The 19603-nt window shown below is 57.9% G+C and overlaps 1 protein-coding gene across 2 annotated transcripts in view; it reads right to left on the bottom strand.

Moving 5' to 3' along the window:
* Positions 1-1342: 1342 nt before the first annotated feature.
* KIAA1549 (KIAA1549 ortholog) overlaps positions 1343-19603 on the bottom strand; it is a 150082-nt gene continuing 131821 nt past the window's right edge. Inside the window, exons 17-21 of one of the 2 annotated variants that reach the window (XR_011387521.1) lie at positions 17199-17245; positions 15262-15419; positions 9395-9540; positions 8703-8858; positions 1343-7034 (exon numbers count right to left, since the gene is read on the bottom strand). Coding sequence is in view for 1 of the 2 variants with exons in the window: in XM_070071444.1 (XP_069927545.1) it covers positions 6783-7034; positions 9395-9540; positions 15262-15419; positions 17199-17245 (603 nt within the window). In the remaining variant the exon portion in view is untranslated. The remainder of the gene's footprint in view (positions 7035-8702; positions 8859-9394; positions 9541-15261; positions 15420-17198; positions 17246-19603) is intronic. The other variant, XM_070071444.1, reaches the window with a different exon arrangement.

Genomic DNA, 19603 nt, shown 5'->3' with positions numbered 1-19603 from the left:
GAGGTGTGGCCAGGAAAGTACCAGAGGCCTGTGGAGGAAGTGAGGGCACCGGCACCCAGAACATTCCCCGCGCTCGGCGGCCCAGAGCTGGGCCCCAGGGTCTGACCTCTGTTCTTTCTTGTTTTGTTTGCCTTGAGCTGTGTTTCCCAGGTGCCAGGTCGGAGCGGAGAGGGACCCGTGATGCCAGTGTGGGTTCCCAGCACACGCGCACCTGCTCAGCCTGGCCTCCAGGCAGGCCGCCCCTTGTCATTTCAAACCCACAGGCTGAGCACCTGCAGCCTCTGGGGTGGAAGTTCTACCAGGCCCCATTTACTAAAACACACAAGCAAGGTGAGTTACAAGTGTGCAGATCATTTCTTCAGCTTCGACCAAAACACTGGAACACAGGACCAGCGTGCGTATGTGTTTTTAAAAATTCCTTTTGAGGATTTTTGGTTTTGTCAGATTTGCTTAAGCAGCCAGGACACCTGCTGCATACTCTACCACCTGCAGCTCTGTAGGTCTCGTCTCTAACCTGATGACCCCACGACCTCCGCTGGCTCCTGAAGGCTGGCCGCCAACCGCAGTCTCAGTGTCAGCGGAGCTGCCTGAGTGCCCGGGCGGTGGGCGCTCGGGGCAGGACCACGGCAGCCTCTGCAGAAGCCCCTGAGTTTCACCTGTACCAGGGAAGTCCGTTTTCATTTTTCCAATAATTTAAGATTCAGAGAAACCCTGTGAAAGTGACGTGGAGGGTCGCGGTACAGCTGCTGCACAGCTTCCCATAATACTAGAGTCAACCATAACCACGCCAGCAAAACCAACCCTTAGCTTGTTCGCACTGGTACTAGACTGTCTGCTTTCTCTGGTGTCACCCCCCTGCCACCTGTGTCTTCACTGCTGTCACTCCAGGACCCCGCCCAGGACCCCCGAAGTGCGTCCAGCTGTTGTGTCCCACTGCTTGGCGTTCCCTGTGCTTCTCTGAGCTTCCAGGGGCTCCTAACCTCTTGGGGTTCGGGTTCCATAAACGCCGCTATGTTTACTGTCACCTTTCAATACTGCGGGTAGGTGGCGGTCTCGTCTTTCTTTCTAATCTTTTAATTCCAAAGCGAATCTTCTTCGAGTGGATACATCAACTTGACGAGTGGGGTGCAGTGACACAGAACAGGGAGAATGGTGTGGCACCTCCAAAGGGGGTGAAAACCATTCTGCCGCTGAACAGAATCCTCCCAACCTGATTCCCTGGAATGTTCTCACGGGGACACACACCAGAGAGCCAACAGACCACCTCCGCCAGGTTTCCACTCTTCACACATGAGAAAGCGAGCCCACGGCGAGTGAAATGAACAGAAAGGACCACTTGGACACCAATTCAGAGCATTTATTGACATTTCCATTTAAAATGCTAGGAAAGCGGTATAAATTGTAAACATGGAAACCAAACACTTGCATAAATTATTTCAAAAACTCTACAGCACATTAGAAAACAGTGCAGCTAGTTGGAGGGTAGAAACGTAACCGACAAACAGAGGGAGGTTCAGTTACTAAATCATACACCCACACTGAGATTTGAAGTGCCCGTTTGAGACCAGCAAACTGTGATTGTCAAGTTCAAGGTGCAGTACTGGTGCCACAAGGGGCCCGACTTGTTCTGCACATTTTCGTACCTTTAATGCTCATGATATAGGAATGAGGAAGCATGAGTCGGAAGAACATGGACCTAGACAGCGTAGGAGACAAGCCGGCACCCCAGGGCGGCTATGCTGAGCTGCCCCACCCCCAAAGTGGGGAGCTTGTCTCCTCCCCGCTGCTGAAGCCAGACCCCCGGGGCCTAGAGTGGCTGATTCCAGGGGTGGGGTCTCCACTCCCGAGTCCCCCTCCCTGCTTTTCCCACTTCTGCAGGAGGAACAGTACAAGGGGTTTCTGGCTTGAACTTGGCCTTGCACCATTCCCAACTCACACACTTACGGAGCCAAGTTATAAACACCTGAAATCTAGTGGGCACCAGAACAGACTCCTCGATGCTCCGGGGAGTCCAGAAGGCGCGCGTGCCGGCAGGGACCGGGGGCTCGGATCAGTCCTTCTCTCCATCCTCTCTCTCAGCACGAAGTCGCTCCACCCCGGAAACAAGGGCCGAGCCCGACAGCCACCGCCCTGCGTGAACGCGTCTGAGCCAGAGCTTTCCTCACTTCCTCGCTGGTTCCTACCTCCTGTTTCTCACTTCCAGAGGCAGCCTATGTTCTCTCCCTCCATCTCAGTGCTGCTCTAGGCCTGTGAGATGACTGGTCAAGTGCACTGTCACCCACGCAGGCCTGGCAACGACATCGCACCGCGATGGAACAGTTTTTGTCTTTCACGTGGGAGAAAGGGGTCCTAGTGTAAAAACACCGACAACCATCGCCGGGGACGTCCAAAGAAACCTGACGTGCACTCTCCTTGTTCCCTAGGTAACGAGTGCGAGTCTGTTCCATGAGCAAGTTCCAGCAGCCGCCGGTCAGAGCCCTCCCTTGTGACGAGAATGTGTGTCGAGTGGCAGATGACAGAACCGAAGCTCGAGCGTCCTGGCTCACGCGCAGTGGCCACGGGCACAGAGGTGGACTCTGCGCACTCCTGTCCCAGCCGCTGCCTTCGCGGCCTTGCTCTGGAGGTAGAATGGCGTGGCGAGACTCGACCGGAGCTGAGTTAGTGGGAGGGCTGAGACTGGAGCCCGCCTGCCTCCGTCTCTTACCAGCTCCCCTCTGGCCAAGATTCCCTCCTGTGGAAGACTCTGGGAGGAGAGGGTAAGGGAGCTTTGTTTAATGGTTAACTCGGGAGCAACGCCAGCACAGACCAGCTTCTGGGCGGAGCGCTCCAAGAGGCTGTGCAAATGCAGTCGGCAATGACCCTGTGCGTGCGGGCAGGAGACTCGGCAGCCCCCAGCCTCCGGGTGCACCTTGTCGACACTGACCCTGTGCGTGGGAACGGGAGACACAGCAGCCCCCGGCCTCCGGGTGCACCTTGTCGACACTGACCCTGTGCGTGGGAATGGGAGACACAGCAGCCCCCGGCCTCCGGGTGCACCTTGTCGACACTGACCCTGTGCGTGGGAACGGGAGACTTGGCAGCCCCCAGCCTCCGGGTGCACCTTGTCGACACTGACCCTGTGCATGGGAACGGGAGACTTGGCAACCCCCGGCCTCCAGGTGCACCTTGTCGACACTGACCCTATGCGTGGGAACGGGAGACACGGCAGCCCCTGGCCTCCGGGTGCACCTTGTCGACACTGACCCTGTGTGTAGGAACAGGAGACACGGGAGCCGCTGGCCTCTGGGTGCACCTTGTCGACACTGACCCTGTGCATGGGGACAGGAGACACGGCAGCCCCTGGCCTCTGGGTGCACCTTGTCGACACTGACCCTGTGTGTAGGAACAGGAGACACGGCAGCCCCAGGCCTCCGGGTGCACCTTCCCGTGGACATTGTCACAAGCCTCATGCCCCAACATTCTGGCTGGCAAAAAAACTGCTGCTTAGAAGTCCTGAGCCTCCAAAATCAAAACTCAGTCTCAAATCCTATTGGAGAAGAGCACGCGGGCAGCTGAGAGGAGGCCGGGTGTGCTTATCCACAAGCCGCCCTGCTCCCCGGCGGGTTCCACCCGGCCAGCGGCTGGCCGCGAAGACCTGCTCTGAGCAGCGGCCCTGGGTGTGACGCTCAGGCCGGCTGTGCGCTTCCCCCAGCTCGTTCTCACGCTCACACGCAGCAGCTCTTCCTCTGGGCTTCACAGGCCCGGGCACTTCCTGGCTGCACCACTGTAGCTGGACCGTCCACAGCACCGCCTCCTCCTCCTCCTCTAACCTCCCTGAAGCGTGCAGTTCCCTAACCATCCCCAGGCCGCGACCAGAATCCAGCTCATCGTCAGCCCCCACCCCCACCTCGCCAGCTCACCCCTTCTCCATCAGAGTAGCTTCCGGAGCTGGAGTCTCCCCAGGACCCACCAGTTCCAAACGCCCGACTGCCCTTGCGCTCTGAGAGAGAACTCTGGACGTCTACACCTGTCACCCATCTGTGGGGCGTCGACTCTGCGGTCAGAAGGCAGGACTGTGTCCGCTGACTTGGCTGGTGCCAGACACGGCAGAACATCAGCGGCAGAGAGATGCCTCTAAGTCTGCTTTGGAGTTAGCGCAGGAGGAAGTGAACATGCAAAAATGCACCAGGCAGGGCCCTCAGCTGTGCTGGGGAGCCCTGTGTGACCCCTCCAGGGGGGACTGCACATGGCCGGCCCAGGGCGTTCACCCAGACGCATTCTTCGTGCTCTCTCCACGCGTGTCTGCGCACACGGCCACATCTGATTCTCCACGCGTGTCCGCGCACACGGCCACGTCTGATTCTCCACGCGTGTCCGCGCACACGGCCACGTCTGATTCTCCACGCGTGTCCGTACACACGGCCACGTCTGATTCTCCACGCGTGTCTGTACACACGGCCACGTCTGATTCTCCACGCGTGTCTGCGCACACACGGCCACGTCTGATTCTGCCACCAGAGACGTGGGAGGTGGGCAGAGGAGAACGCGGCCGGGGAAGGAACCCTGCAGTGAGCCGGTGACGCGCACGGCGGCCAACAGTCGCGCTCCCATCTCCGCTGAAACACTGGCTCAAACGTGTAGTTCGCGTCACCTCCAGGTCCTTGAGAAGCGCAGAGCAGCCGTACACGCTGGCTTTTCACTTCAGGTTCATCCGTGAACGGAGCCCCAAAGCCACGCGTGGCCAGCACGGGGGCCGCATCCACCGAGCTGCCTCCTGCCCGCGTGCTGGCGAGCCTGCCTGGCAGGTGTCTGGGGAGCCAAGTGCAAGGCCAGCGTGCTCTGCACTGCTCGCGTTGGTTTCACACCCGCGTGGAGGCGCGCCAGCTGTAAGGATGAAAGCGCAGGTGGACCCCCTACCGTCCTCCTGCAGAGCGGGTCGCTGTTCCATCAACCCCCCGTGGAGACACACCGCTCCCACGCACTCCGCGCAGACGCTCCAGGAACTGGGCGGAGCGGGGGCAGCAGCCATTCAGCCCACTGGCCGCAGCGTGGCTCCAGCGCACATCAGGTGTCCCTAAGAGAACCCGCAGGCGGACCTGAAGCTCAGCAGGAAGGACAGACTCAGGAGCCCAGGCAGCTTCGGAGTGATCGCCAGACGCCTCTGCGTGGGGAGAGTCTGCTATGAGACCCAGACTGAGGAGGTAGCGAGAGGGGCTTCTCTCCCCGGCCCGTGCGAGCCTCTGAGGACTGCCCAGCACGGCCCCCAGCCCTGGTTAACATTCTCGAGACGTACTCCCCTGCACCCCTGCACTTCAGAGGAGCACACGTGGAAGCTGGCTACACCTGTTCTTCCCAGCAGCCCCGTGCCCTGTCAGCGGCAAGCCTGCAGGGCACCCTGGGTTGAGGACGTGCTGAGACACGAGCCTGGAACCAGCGACTGCACCTCCGACGCCCACTGAACCGTTCCAGGGGCCTCAAAACCCGAGCCCCAAATGCTAGCGGTGTGCCTGTTGTTTAGTTAAAGTATGAGTCGATCTCATAAAGAGGCTCAGGGCGGGTATCTCTTCTCTAAGCCTGCTCTCCTGTTGCACTCAGACACCAGGAAACACACCGGCTCTCGTCACCACATTCCGCACCCAAGTGGGGAACTGTCTGCTCTGGAGTAACCCTAAGCCACACAGTCTGCCCTCCCAGGCCCGAGGCGCACAGGCGGGCTCGTCCCTAAAGGAACAAGACCGGAAGTGCGCAGGAGCAGCTGCTGCTCTGCCCCGTCTCAGCGCTGCTCCTGCCCCTTCCCGCCTGCTCGCGCGAGGCTGCACGGAACTCAGGTCTCGACTACGGGGGTGCGCTCATCGAGAATGGGGCGGCTCTGGATTCTTAGGAAGCTTGTTTGCTGACAGGAGCTTCCTCATTCAAACGCAATCGCGAGCACATCGCCAGCCGCCAGCCGAGTGCAAGGCTGGGGCGGGACCTCCCGTGCGAAGCGGGGGTGCAGCCAGGCACTGCCCGTGCCCAATCATGACACAGCAGATACAACGGAGAAAGCAAATCTAAACTTCAATGTGTATTTCGAATAATAACCAAATAAATATGAGCCCCTCCCCGAGTTGTGTTTTTTCCTAGAACAAAATGGAACCTCCAACGTGTTCCTCCAGGGAAGAGCCGGAGCTGCGTGTCGCGGGTGTGAAGGGGGAGTGGCCCTGGCAGCTGCAGCACCAGGTGCAGGAGGAGGAGCGCAGCGATGGCTTCGTCTGAATCATCAGGCTCCACGACCCACCGTTTGGTTTCTCACCAGTAGCTTACAAAAAATCCCCACCAGCTTTAGGATTCTGGTTGTTAATGTTCCTATCAAAACAAGTTCCTACGGAGAGAAGGAGGGCATCGGAGCTGTTGAGGAAACGTCTTGGAACTCCCTTCTCAGGGAACAAAGCGGCAGGTGCGTCCACAGCCCCACGGACACCCGGATTCCCTGAGCCCGCGCCACCACGCATCTCACTCCGCTGCCTGTCAAAAGGACACTAACGCACTACTTCTCTTAGCTCAGGTCTGCCTTGTGTTTTTGTGAAGTGCCGCTGGCTTCTGGCCAAAAGCGAGTACATTTCCACCGAACCCAAGGGAGCGCAGAGCGCGCCACGAGAAGCGGCGTGAGGTGTCCTGGGACGGCTGGCATCTTCCGAAACCGCAGCCCGTTCCCTTCGTCGGGCGGCTCGCGGGAGACGCTCCCTCCGCCCCGAGCGCCCGCTCGGCCGGCCTCCTGCTCTGCTTCCACGGGAAGCGGATACTCGCGAGGGCGCACGCGCCCATCAGCTGTGGAAGTTCTGCACGGGGCTCTGTCTCTGGGACAGGCGGAGCAGCTCCTCGCGGATGGCTTTGATGAGGGAGGCGGAGGAGTGGCCGGGCTGCAGGTCTTCCGTGGAGCTGGCCGGGTAGGCCAGCCCCGCACCCTGCGGCCCCCGGTGGGGGAGGTTCCCCGGAGGAGCGGAGGGCTCCCTGCCTGAAGTCCTTGGCACCTGCAACAGCGGCGAGGAATACTCCTGGCGTCCGAGCAAGTGGGTCTGAAAAACACGGCAGACGTTACTGTGCCTCCCGCACGCGAACAAGAGGGAGCGGCCGCGCTCCGGGGCCCCTCTGCCCGCCGCCCGCCTCCCAGCCCAGCCGAGCCTGGCCCCGGTGCCGCTGGGTGCGCGGCGGCACTGAGGGCCCGAGCTGACCGCGTGCAGACAGGTCAGCCGGGGACAGCCGGGAGCCCGCCGAGGGCGGAGGGCTGCGGCACCGCCCAGTGCGGCCGCCCTGGGATCCGGGCGAGCTGTGCACGGGGCCAGGCAGCGCCGCCGGCTCAGAGAACACGGTCTGTCTCAGCTGCCACCTGCCTTGTGGTCCGTGCTGTCTAGAGCGCTCCTTGGAGTCTCTCCCTTAACAAGCTGTCTGCGCTAAAGTGGACAACAATTTTGCTAATGTTTGCAGACCACAGATTAATCTGTCATCCACTTAACAAAAATGATTACATTTCAGTAACTTTTTAAAAAAGTATTTTTCCAGTGGGGGGGTTCTCTTGTGTATATGAGTGTACTTCAAAAAGCTCATGGAAAAACAGAATGAAAAGGTAAGTTTATTTTAGGATAAAATTTTTGAAATCCGTGCATAATTTTCTCTGAGAACACACACTTCCATGGCCCCTTTGAAACCTTCACACGCATGCAGGTACTAAGTCTGTGTGCTGGGTTGGTGCCGTGCTGCAGCTCTCGGTCCGTGACGAGGACCTGCTCCACAGCGAACAGCACCAGGCTGCACGGGAGAACGCTTCACAAAGCTGAGCCAGGCACAATGGAGGCAGAGGAAGAAGGCCATGCACGGGCTCGGTGCAGACACCAGATTACAGGGGCACGAATGTCTCTTTCAGGGGCTGGCATGGGCAGGGCGGGTTACACTGCCCCCTGCAACCCCAGCATCCCACGCTGAGCACTGGTCCGAGTCGCAGCTGCTCTGCTTCCGATCCAGAACCCTGCTGATGCACCTGGGAAAGCAGACGACGGCCCAGGTACTTGGACCCCTGCACCTGCGTAGGAGATCCGGATGGAGTTCCAAGCTCCTGGTTCCAGCCTGGACAGCACTGGATGTTGTGGCCATTTGGAGACTGAGCCAGTGGATGGGATGCCCCCCACCCCGTTATTCTGCCTCTCAATTAACTGTTAATTAATGAATCATTTTTGAAAAGTCTTCTTTAGGAAAAATCACATTGCACAGTCAATATCCTTCCAGAGTGCAAGCGTCCAGTCGTGGCAGGACTGCATGTGTCTGCTGGGGCGGCAGAGAAAGAAGGGAAGGGAGAGATGACAGGGACCCTTGGGGTTGCTTTTTAAATTTTTTTTAAATGGGGGGGGGGTGGGTTTTCTATCCACTGGTTCACTCCCCAATGGCTGCAACAACCAGAGCTGCGCCGATCCGAAGCCAGGAGCTTCTTCCAGGTCTCCCACGCAGGCGCAGGGGCCCAAGGACTTGGGCCATCTTCTACTGCTTTCCCAGGACATAGCAGAGAGCTAGATCAGAAGAGGAGCAGCTGGGACTTGAACCGGCGCCCATATTGGATGCCGGCACTGCAAGGGGTGGTCTTACCCACTATGCCACAGCACCAGCCCCTGGGCTTGCATTTTTAAACCTCATTAATGCATCGCCTGGTGCAGAATTCTCGGGAAAAAACCAAGGAAAGCAGTTGAAGAAATTACCTGTGTCCACACTGAGAGATTAGAAGCCGCAGAAAGGATACCTGTGCCTGAGAGTGCCCGTGGTGGTGCGAATAGAAATGGCGACAATAAACACACAGGGAGACAGGGAAGGGCGGGAGGACTTACTGGTCACACCAAAGTCCAGAGCTCAGTCACCTACAGGTCAAAATTCACTGCTTAAAGCCTGAAGTCGGCCCCAGCAAAACCTGCACACTTCATTTCTGCAAAGCGTGATGTCAACTCCCTCCCACAGTGGGCGGGGCGAGAACTCAGCGGGCAGGGTCCTGGCCTGCTGGTTCCGATGCCGGCGAGACACCTGTGTCCACGTCAGAGGACCTGGGTCCCACACCTGCCCGCAACTCCCGAGCAGCTTTCTGCTAACGCAGACCCCGGGAGGCAGCAGTCAGTTCCCTGCCTCCCACACGGGAGACCTGGACGGAGCTCCTGGCCCCGGCCGACGGGGCGTCTGGGGAGTGAACCAGCAGCTGGGAGCTCTCTCTGTCCCTCTCCCTCTCCGATAAACTGTTTTAAATAATATTAAAAATTGGAAACTACAAGGAAAAACACGTGAGGGGAAAACAGTGAGGGTGAAGAACTTGCCTAAAGTTTCAGAAATGGATCCCAAAGTAGAAACAGCTAAATGAGAAAGTACGTCTGAGCGTTAACCGATGGCCCCAGCACAAGATACTCACGGCCTCTCTCCGTGCTGCCTCGTCCTCCCCGTACGCGGGCCAGCCTGGGCCCCCGAACTGGCTGCCTCTGCCTGGGGGGACTTCCACGGGCTGGGCTCCAATTCTGCTGGCGATTCCCACCTGTGTCAGGTGCTGGATCTGGGAGCCTGGAAGGAATGTGGTCGGAGGGGCCCGGTTAACACTTCTAGAACGAGGCGTCAGCTCTGACCACCGACCCCGTTAAGGACGATGGATGGCAAGCACGGCTCAAACACAGCGCTAGCTCTGTCTCCAAGAATGACACACAGTAGCACACACAGAGTAGCACACACGCACACACATATGTACACACATAAACACACGTGCACATAAACACACATGCACATGTGCGCGCGCACACACGTGCTGAGCTTCTGGGTTCTTGGGCTTCGATTTCCTTTCAGTAGAAGCTCACACCGGGGCTCTTACTTTCCTGGCTAGACACCAAAGGACTAGGGACATAAGATGTCCCAGGGAACGTGTGCTCCTTTCTGCAGGTTACCGACCAGGACGGCCTTGCTTCTTTACAAGGAAGGTGAGAGACACCGGGAGCCATCAAGATGAAACCCGGCTCCCTCTCGCCTGAGGCTTTGAGATCCCAAGGAGCTCAACTTGGGGGGCTCTCTCCCCAGGAGGCAGGTGTGTGAACTGGGGGGGGCTCTCTCCCCAGGACGCAGGCTGTGTGAACTTGGGGGGGTTCTCTCCCCAGGAGGCAGGCTGTGTGAACTGGTGAGGGCTCTCTCCCCAGGACGCAGGCTGTGTGAACTGGCGGGGGCTCTCTCCCCAAGAGGCAGGCTGTGTGAACTGGGGGGGCTCTCTCCCCAGGAGGCAGGCTGTGTGAACTGGCGGGGGCTCTCTCCCCAGGAGGCGGGCTGTGTGAACTTGGGGGGGTTCTCTCCCCAGGAGGCAGGCTGTGTGAACTGGCAGGGGTTCTCTCCCCAGGAGGCGGGCTGTGTGAACTGGTGGGGGTTCTCTCCCCAGGAGGCAGGCTGTGTGAACTGGTGAGGGCTCTCTCCCCAGGACGCAGGCTGTGTGAACTGGCGGGGGCTCTCTCCCCAAGAGGCAGGCTGTGTGAACTGGGGGGGCTCTCTCCCCAGGAGGCAGGCTGTGTGAACTGGTGGGGGCTCTCTCCCCAGGAGGCTGGCTGTGTGAACTGGGGGGGCTCTCTCCCCAGGAGGCAGGCTGTGTGAACTGGCAGGGGCTCTCTCCCCAGGAGGTGGGCTGTGTGAACTGGGGGGTTCTCTCCCCAGGAGGCGGGCTGTGTGAAGGGGGGGTTCTCTCCCCAGGAGGTGGGCTGAGTGCACTGGTGGGGGGGGCTCTCTCCCCAGGAGGCAGGCTGTGTGAACTGGTGGGGGCTCTCTCCCCAGGAGGCAGGCTGTGTGAACTGGCAGGGGCTCTCTCCCCAGGAGGCGGGCTATGTGAACTGGCAGGGGCTCTCTCCCCAGGAGGCAGGCTGTGTGAACTGGGGGGGCTCTCTCCCCAGGAGGTGGGCTGTGTGAACTGGGGGGGGCTCTCTCCCCAGGACGCAGGCTGTGTGAACTGGTGGGGGCTCTCTCCCCAGGAGGCAGGCTGTGTGAGCTGGCGGGGGCTCTCTCCCCAGGAGGCAGGCTGTGTGAACTGGCAGGGGCTCTCTCCCCAGGAGGCTGGCTGTGTGAACTGGGGGGGCTCTCTCCCCAGGACGCAGGCTGTGTGAACTGGCAGGGGCTCTCTCCCCAGGAGGCGGGCTGTGTGAACTGGGTGGGGGGGCTCTCTCCTCAGGAGGTGGGCTGTGTGAACTGGGGGGTTCTCTCCCCAGGAGGCGGGCTGTGTGAAGGGGGGGTTCTCTCCCCAGGAGGTGGGCTGAGTGCACTGGTGGGGGGGGCTCTCTCCCCAGGAGGTGGGCTGTGTGAACTGGTGGGGGCTCTCTCCCCAGGAGGCAGACTGTGTGAACTGGCAGGGGCTCTCTCCCCAGGAGGCGGGCTATGTGAACTTGGGGGGGTTCTCTCCCCAGGAGGCAGGCTGTGTGAACTGGGGGGGGGTTCTCTCCCTAGGAGGCGGGCTGTGTGAACTGGCAGGGGCTCTCTCCCCAGGAGGTGGGCTGTGTGAGCTGGCGGGGGCTCTCTCCCCAGGAGGCGGGCTGTGTGAGCTGGCGGGGGCTCTCTCCCCAGGAGGCAGGCTGTGTGAACTGGTGGGGGCTCTCTCCCCAGGAGGCAGGCTGTGTGAACTGGTGGGGGCTCTCTCCCCAGGAGGCAGGCTGTGTGAACTGGTGGGGGCTCTCTCCCCAGGAGGCAGGTGTGTGAACTGGCAGGGGCTCTCTCCCCAGGAGGCAGGCATCAGGCTCCTGATGGCACAGCTTCATGGATGCAGCCTCCTCTGTGGGGTGCCTGCCGCCAAAGCCGGGCCTCCCACACCTGCACACCCAGCGCCTGCCTGGCCGCCAGACTCAGAGCAAGGCAGACAAAGGCGGCCTTTGAGTACAGGCAAATGAAAAACTGTTTCCAAACCTGGAGTCCTCCGAGCCCTCCGTGATGCTCAGACAGGTCCTGCACGGGGTGAGAGCGCTCACGGGGTTGGGGTGGGGCAGCTCTCCCCTCCTTTGGGCCCCTCCTACTCCAGCAGTCTACACAACCTCAATCCAAACAATCAGATGATTTAAAACCGAGAACTGCACAGCTTTACAGCGCAGACTGATGGTCAGGGGAGCTGGCCAGGCTCTCCGGAGCCGAGTATCCTGCCGGGGCGCCGGGCAGCGCCGCTGGCTCAGCAGACGCTGGAGCTGCACCTGCCGCGCTCCCCAGGCCTGTGAGGTGCAGCCGCCTGCGGGGGAAGAGCACGCCTTCCGCATCATACAACTCAGACACGACTTTGCATCCTGCTTTGTTCACTTAGCGGCAGACTTCCCTGACAGCAACCCTCAGGCCGCTGCCGAGCAGGCTGAGCTGGGGCCCTGGGCCTCTAGTCCCCACTGCTGCCAGGGGTACTCAAAAACCCTGCCACCGAGGGCTGGGTCAGGATTAACAGAGATGAAACAGATGAGGTACGGAGCGGGAGAGGGGACAGGTGAACCTCAGCTTCCCTTTGCTGGTGCGTCTTGACTTCATTGCAAACAGCTGCAGACTTTATCCACTGAGCTCCTATGACTGCGTGCGTGTTCAGGGCGTCCACGGCTGTTTGTTGCTATTATGAATACTGCTGTAATAAAATCTGGCACGTGTGGTTACCCCCCCCCCCATATTTTATATTTGGGGAGAGGCAGTCTGGACTCCCACAGTGGAATTACCAGGTCGGGGGCTCATGAACGAGTCCTACTGCCAAATGCTTTCCAAAAGCTTAGCGTTTTATGCCGCCGCTGGAAATAATGATGATGATAATGATAATAATTAAGACGGCTCGTATTTATTGGAAGCTTACGACCTGCCAGGCACTGTTTGGGGCACTTTATCTTCTGTGATTAGCAAACACTCACAGAGGCACGGAGCACCAGCCCCACTGCACGTGCGAAGGAGCCACATGCTAATTTCACCACGCCACATTATTATGAAAAGAACATCATGACTGAAACGTGGCCTCTGTGGTCTGCATTTGCCTTTCTTTAACCATTTTCAAAACTGGGCTTTTTCCTTGTTCATGTTTATAACACACACACACTTACACACACACACGCACAGGTTTCTTTAGTGAATTCTTTCTTCCCACCTTTGCTGGTTTATCAATTTATACAAACTGTCTGTAATAAAAACATTTCTTGGTCATAATCCACTGTACACTTTCCCCAGGAGTATTTTTCTTTTTGTTCTTGGTCATACACACACACACACACACACACACACACACGTACATACATTTGATAGTTTTCTATAGCCATAAAGGCCTCTAATAGGTCTTAACACTTCCCAGTACAAATTTTTATCCAGTTTCATCTCTTACTCTTAGAAATTATTAGAAAGTGACTTCCTCTCCAAACGTGTGAAACAAGCAATTCCTACGTGTCTAGTTTTCCAAACAAAGTTAGTTCACTGTTGAGTGTACAAGCGGCGCAGCAAGCTTCCCGCGTGCAGCCATGGGGGCGAGCAGGAGGGTGTGGAGGGGCAGGACAGCTCTTCGCTTTGACTGACAGACCACGGAGAACACCAGAAGAGCCCAGAAGGCGTGGGAGCTGTGCACAGCCGCTAAGACGCGGCTCGGGTTGCCGGCATCCGCACTGGAGTGCCTGGTTCAGTCCAGGACCTCTGCGTTTGTCCAGCTTCCGGTTCACACACGCCTGGTGAGGCAGCAGACAGGCCCAGTACTTGGGTCCCTGATGCCCACCTAGGAGACTGGGATAGAGTTCTGGGCTCTTGGCGTGGGCCTGGCCCAGCCCTGGCTGTTAATATCTGGAGAGTAAACTAGCAGGTGGAGAGCTCGCTCTCTCTCTCTCTCTCTTTCGTACAAATAAATATGAGAATAAAAGGCCACAATGGCCTACACTGCCTCCTGGATGGCATTTTAAAGGTGTACACCATCCTCCAGAAAGTTAGACAGCAGCAAAAAAAAATGGTTTAACATGCAGCGGCTCCTTTCACTGAAGCTTCAGTCTTCAAGGAAGCCGAGGAAACGAATGGGGCAAACGGAAGGGCGCACGTTTATAATAAAATGCACCATGAAGTAACAGCAAACTCCAGGCACCGTCCAAAGCATGCAGAGCTGTACAGAGCCAGAAAGAACTCGGATCTGAAGCTACCGTCGGTCCGGGAGCGTGGGGTGGCGATCAGAACCCCAGTGCTACAGCGGCGGCTGTCAATGAGCTGCTTTTATGAAACGGAAGACGCTCATCTCTCATCTGGGGGGACAGATCTGAATCTCGGGACGCTGCTGAGGCACGCCAGCCCAGCGCCAGAACAGCCTCAGGCCTGCCTGGCCGGGCCTGCGTGTCCACTGCCGGGCACCGGTCCTCACTAGGGCTTGGAACGCGTTTCTCAGCGTTTGCACGTACACTTCTGTTGGGCCAATCAGAGGAATCCAGGTGCACTTGCCAAGATCTCAGGACACATCAGTCACAAACAGCACGCATCGACTGAACCTGGGGAGGATTCGCTCTGCGCTGAACCCAGACCCCCCAGGAGACCCCATGACAAATGTTTCTTTCTCATCTCCTCATCTTCTAGCAGTAAATTCATTCCTAATCTCATCGGGGACACGCAACTCAGAAGGCACTATCACTCCCTTTCTGCTTTACCAAGGCTGGCAAGGCCCCTCCTTCTCACACCAGGAGGCAGAGGCGGGACACGAACCCAGGCGCTGCAACGTAGGGCGCAGGCAGCCCAAGCGTGGCTCACCGCTGAGCCACAGCACCTACTCCCCCTCCTCTCTGATTCCATTTTCCCATGAACTTCTGGACGTCTCCTTGTACCTTTGTAAATAAATCAAATTATGCAACATGTTTCTTAAAGCAATGCAATAAAAATATTTTAGAATTTTCTGAAAACCATTTTCTCATTGGTGTCAAGATTTCCAGAACTATGTTCACTTAAAAACAAAGCCAGGAACTTCTTCCTACTGGAGACATTCTGGTATGGATTTTTAATTAAGCATTACAGGTAATAGAAGGGAAATCCTTGAAATACTGCACGAACGCTTGTTTAATGCCATGCCAAGTGCTCTGACGCGGGTCTCGTTACTCTAAGAGTGGGAAGTGTTCTGGGGGATGAAGTGCACTGTGAATCCCACCGGAAGGGGCTCACTCAGGAACACACCAGCCGCAGGGGTCTCGGCCGCCTCCCTTTCCACCCCCCCCACCTCGCTGAGACTCGGCGAAGCCTAAGACAGTGTTCAGATACAGTCCCAAAGCCCGTCCTGCAGCTCAGAAACGCACGCTCAGCCCACACAGGTACCTGTGGTGCTGCCCACGGGCCGAGGCCGGGCTGCCGCGGGCCCATCGTCTGCGTAGATCCCTCGGGCAGCAAACGGAGCTTCAGCCGACGCCTGCGGCTGCTGGGGGTCGGAGGCCCCCAGCTCTGAAGGCTGCAGCAATGCGGGACCGAAGCTTGGCCTGAAAGCAAAGCACAGCCAGGCGTCAGGACCACGTCTCGCCCCGGCCCCACAGGAGACTGAGACACCTCTCACGCATCTCTCCCGGCCTCTTCCTGTCCACTCACTAGCTAACTCTGACACTAGGGACAAACCTTGGCCGACGATCGGACACCTTTCTCTGTGAACAAAAAGCAAGAAGGGGTGTTCTAGCTTCCTGACAGACAGGTGGCACGGCCGAGTCCCGGGCCTGCTCATCTGTGGCAGCTGACCAAAGCCTTGGTTCTCAGCATTGGCGCTGCGTGACCAGCCCCAGGGAGCTTTCAAAACTCCCGATGGCCACGCTGCAGCCAGGCCAGCCCGCCCGGATCCCAGCACGCCTCGGCCGACACTGCCGTCCACCACGGCTGTGCACCAGTGCACCCAGGGGGTGGCTCTCGCTCTGACCCCTTCAGACTCCCTGGAATCACTGGGCTTCCATGCACATGGGCTTTATCTCTTAATAGTTACACCATTAGGAATTAACATTGAGCAGGTTTTTAAATACTTAAAACATGGAAAAATAACCGTATCAATCTTATATACAGAAAACACACGCTTTTCATGAAATCAACTGCATTCTCCGACCTCTCTCCCCCACACCAGTGGAGGGCTGACCCACCCTTCCGCCTGCTGACCACAGACAACTAGGCGCCCACACTTCATACTGGTCGGGGCCCGGCGCTACTTCAGGAAGGACATCTGCCCTCACAGAAGACAAGCGTGGAAACTGAGGAGGTTTTCATCAACGTTTCAGATGGTGTCAACTGATATGTCAGCCTTTCCCGACACAGCTCCAACACCCAGCAAGTGGCAGCCCCAAGCATTACTGCAAACAGCGCCGAGGGTTTCAGACTGCCCCCGAAACCCCTGCTCTGCTGTGCACTTCTGAGCGGCTCTGATCTCACCCCCGCAGGACTCGGGACACTTGCCATCGGGGAAATACCACACCAAGTTACACAGATCTTCTAGATAACGGATGCATTTCCTGTTACAGCATCAGGAGTCTCAACCCTGGGGCCAGGCGCTGCGGTGCAGCGGGTGACGCCGGCTGCCACCTACGGTTCCTGTCCCGGCTGCTCCACTTCCAATCCAGCCCCCTGTAATGCAGCTGGGACAGCAGTGGAGGATGGGCCAAGAGTTCAGGCTCTGCCACCCCCAGGGGAGACCCGGATGGAGCTCCTGGCTCCTGGCTCAGCCCTGGCCTTTGCAGCCATCTGGGGAATGAGCCAGGGGATAGAGGATATCTGTCTCTCTGTCTCTCTCTCTCTTTCAAATCAATAAATAAGTTTGTTTTTAAAAACCCCTCATTCACTACTCGCACCTCCAAGCTCGTGCGGGAAAGCTGGGGGATCCAGGGAGCCACCTGGGGCTTTGCCCGACTTCTCAGCCGCTCAGCCGTGTCCTCCAGAACCAGCAGACTCGAGAACAGGGGCGCCGGGCAGGGCTCCCCTCTGCGGGTTCCTGGGCCTTGGCTCGCGACTGCTACGCCGCCGTTAGCTCCTGGGGGCGGGGGGGTGTCTGCTTCGGTCTTAACAGCTTGTCTAGCCCTCCCAGCAGTGTTCCAAGGAGCGCTCAGCCAGGCGAGCTGGTCAGCCTGTCACTTCTGGACACAGAATTAGACTTCAACTTTCCCCGTTAGAGCAAGGGACAGTCAACTGCGTCTGTGCATCTCAGCTAAGAAAAATGAGTCCACAAACTTAAGGTAAAGAAAACCAGCCCACGCGAGACAGGCAGGTCACATCCGTTCTGGAAGCCTTACCGTGGCAGCGGCCCTGAAGGAGGAGTCATTCCATAGTCCTCGTATCTCTGGAAGAAATTGGAAACAACATGAAGATCAATGTCCACTACCACGACAAAGTGACAACAGCAAACCACACATGCGAGCTCGCAGCGACTTCCAAGAGAACTCTCTTCTCATCGGAACAGCCTGCGCCGGGTCACTGGCCACCAAGCGCCGCCAGGTGTGGGAGCTGGGCTTCCGGGCCTCAGAGTAACACAGCTCATTTCCAGATCTTCCCTGCCCATGTGAGACAGGCAGGCTCCTTCTCCGCAAACCTGGGCCTCTGATAAAAAGGCAGGCTGAGAGGCCACACCGACAAGTGACTGCAAACACAAGTCGCACGGTGACCACTTGCAGCTGTGTCCGGCAGAAATGCAAAGCCTGCAGACACGACATCGTCAAGTGCTGCTGTCCCTGCAGAGCGCCGCAGAACAAGACGCGGGCAGCACCTTGTCGCTCCCCGTCTTCGTGGAGGAACGACACAGGACCCTGCGCTGTTCTTTCGTCTGCTCGGCCCTCCCCGGGTTTGCTGCTGGTTCTTCCCGGGTTGGCTACTATCCCTTCCACCTCCGTGGAAGGGCAGTTCCCCCTGGCCACATTCCCCACTTCCGCAGGGGAGCGGCACACCGCCGGCCGGCTTTCTCGGGGGCTGCACGGGTTCCCTTAGATGTTCCCCATAGATGCTCCTGGTGCATGCCGTCTCTCTCCTCCTTTATAGTCCTCCTCCGCCAATCCCAACTCGGCTGCCCACACGCCGAGTACGCTGCTCTCCAATCAGGAGCAAGTCCTACAGTTAATTGGTTGAACTGGAGGCAGCTGTGCGGAAGCTGTTTACTTCTCTCCCAGCGCCATATTGTGGGAGAGCAGATGCATAGAATAAGTCTTAATTCCAGTAACTCAGTCCAGTCCGGATTGCTCCCCACAGATCCCCCTTTCTTTTTATTTTTGGCGTTGATACGCGCCTGTCTTCGGTGTCCCGCGGCACACACTCTGCTCTACTTGCTAGAGTTGCCACAGGCTCTTACAAGTCCTATCAATCAGGCAAACCGAATCCGGGTCCTCTCTTCGCCATGTTGTGAGGAGGTTTTTAGGCGCTGATGCGTGTCTGTGTTCGGTGCCCTGCAGCGCATGCTCTGCTCTGCCTGCAGGGGACTTACAAGACCTATCAGGCAAACCGAATCCAAGCCTTCTCATTGCCTTATTGTGGGGGAGACTTATTAGTGTTGGTTCGTGCCTATCTTCGGTGACCTGCAGCTCATACTCTGGTCGAGCTGCTTGCTGGCGCTTACCGCCTTAAATCAGGCAGACCGAATCCAAGCCTCCTAATTGTTGCATTGTGGGGAAGCTTTACTGATGTTAATTCGTGCCTGTCTTCGGTGACCTGCGGCGCATAAGCTGCTAGCTGCCCGCAGGTGCTCATCGCCTCACTTGATTAGGCAGACCGAATCCAAGCTCTCACATTGCAGTGTTGTAGGGAGGCCTTTTTATTTCTCTATTTCTCTATCTCCGGGCATTCCTATTTCTCCCATTTTACTTCTATCTTCCAGCATTCCTATTTCTCTCACTTTACTTCTAAAACTTCTGTTTCTCTTATCCCTGCGGCTTCCCGGCTGCGCCTGCCCCGAGGCTGCTTCTCGGCAGCTCTCCGGCTCTGAGCCGCTTCAGCCCGCGCCTCTTTCATCTGCGCAGCTTCCCGGCTTTGCGCGGCTTGGCTTCGCGCGCTCCGCGGTCTCCACGCCCTTCGCGTCTGCACCACGGCCTCGAGCCAGCCCCGCGTTCCCTATTTATTCACGCCCCGTGCTCTCTCTGCACGCGGCAGCTTCCGCGAATGTTTCCGCCACCACCGGCATTCAGTCCAAGTTCCCCGGACTAACCTGGCGAATTTCAACCTGGCGGCCCACGTCTCTGCCTCTGGTTCCAGATCTTCGCCTCTTGCTCCCCGGGGTGACTTGAAGAATTCCAAGGTGGCTTATATCTCCGCCTCGGCCTGCACTCGCGGCTTCATCCTCCCTAACATTTTTCTCTACCCGGTATGTTTCCTTAAGTTTTCTTCCAACAATATTCCTCTCATTTCTCCTGGCTACTCCCCACAGTCCGTATCCGAGTCCAAGCCTCCTCCAGGTTTCACTTTCGCTTTCAGTCTCCTAGCTTCCCCACCATAGTCCGCATCCGAGTCTATGAAAGCTTTCACTTTCGCTTTCAATCCTAACTTCTTTCCCACAGTCCATATCCAAGTCTATGCCTAGGCTTTCAATAGCTTCTTCCGGCACCTTTCTCGTCCGGCTTTCCCCTAGGCTCTTCGCTAATCTCTCTCTCCGGTATTTTCCTGCTTCTTCCCGTTTCTTCCCTCCTAAGTTTCCTATCCGTCCTAGGTTTCTTATCCG

Source organism: Oryctolagus cuniculus, chromosome 3 (assembly GCF_964237555.1).
Source record: "Oryctolagus cuniculus chromosome 3, mOryCun1.1, whole genome shotgun sequence".
Classification (NCBI taxonomy): domain Eukaryota; kingdom Metazoa; phylum Chordata; class Mammalia; order Lagomorpha; family Leporidae; genus Oryctolagus; species Oryctolagus cuniculus.
Note: the sequence above shows the minus strand (reverse complement) of the source record. Positions and strands in the feature narration are given on the sequence as shown.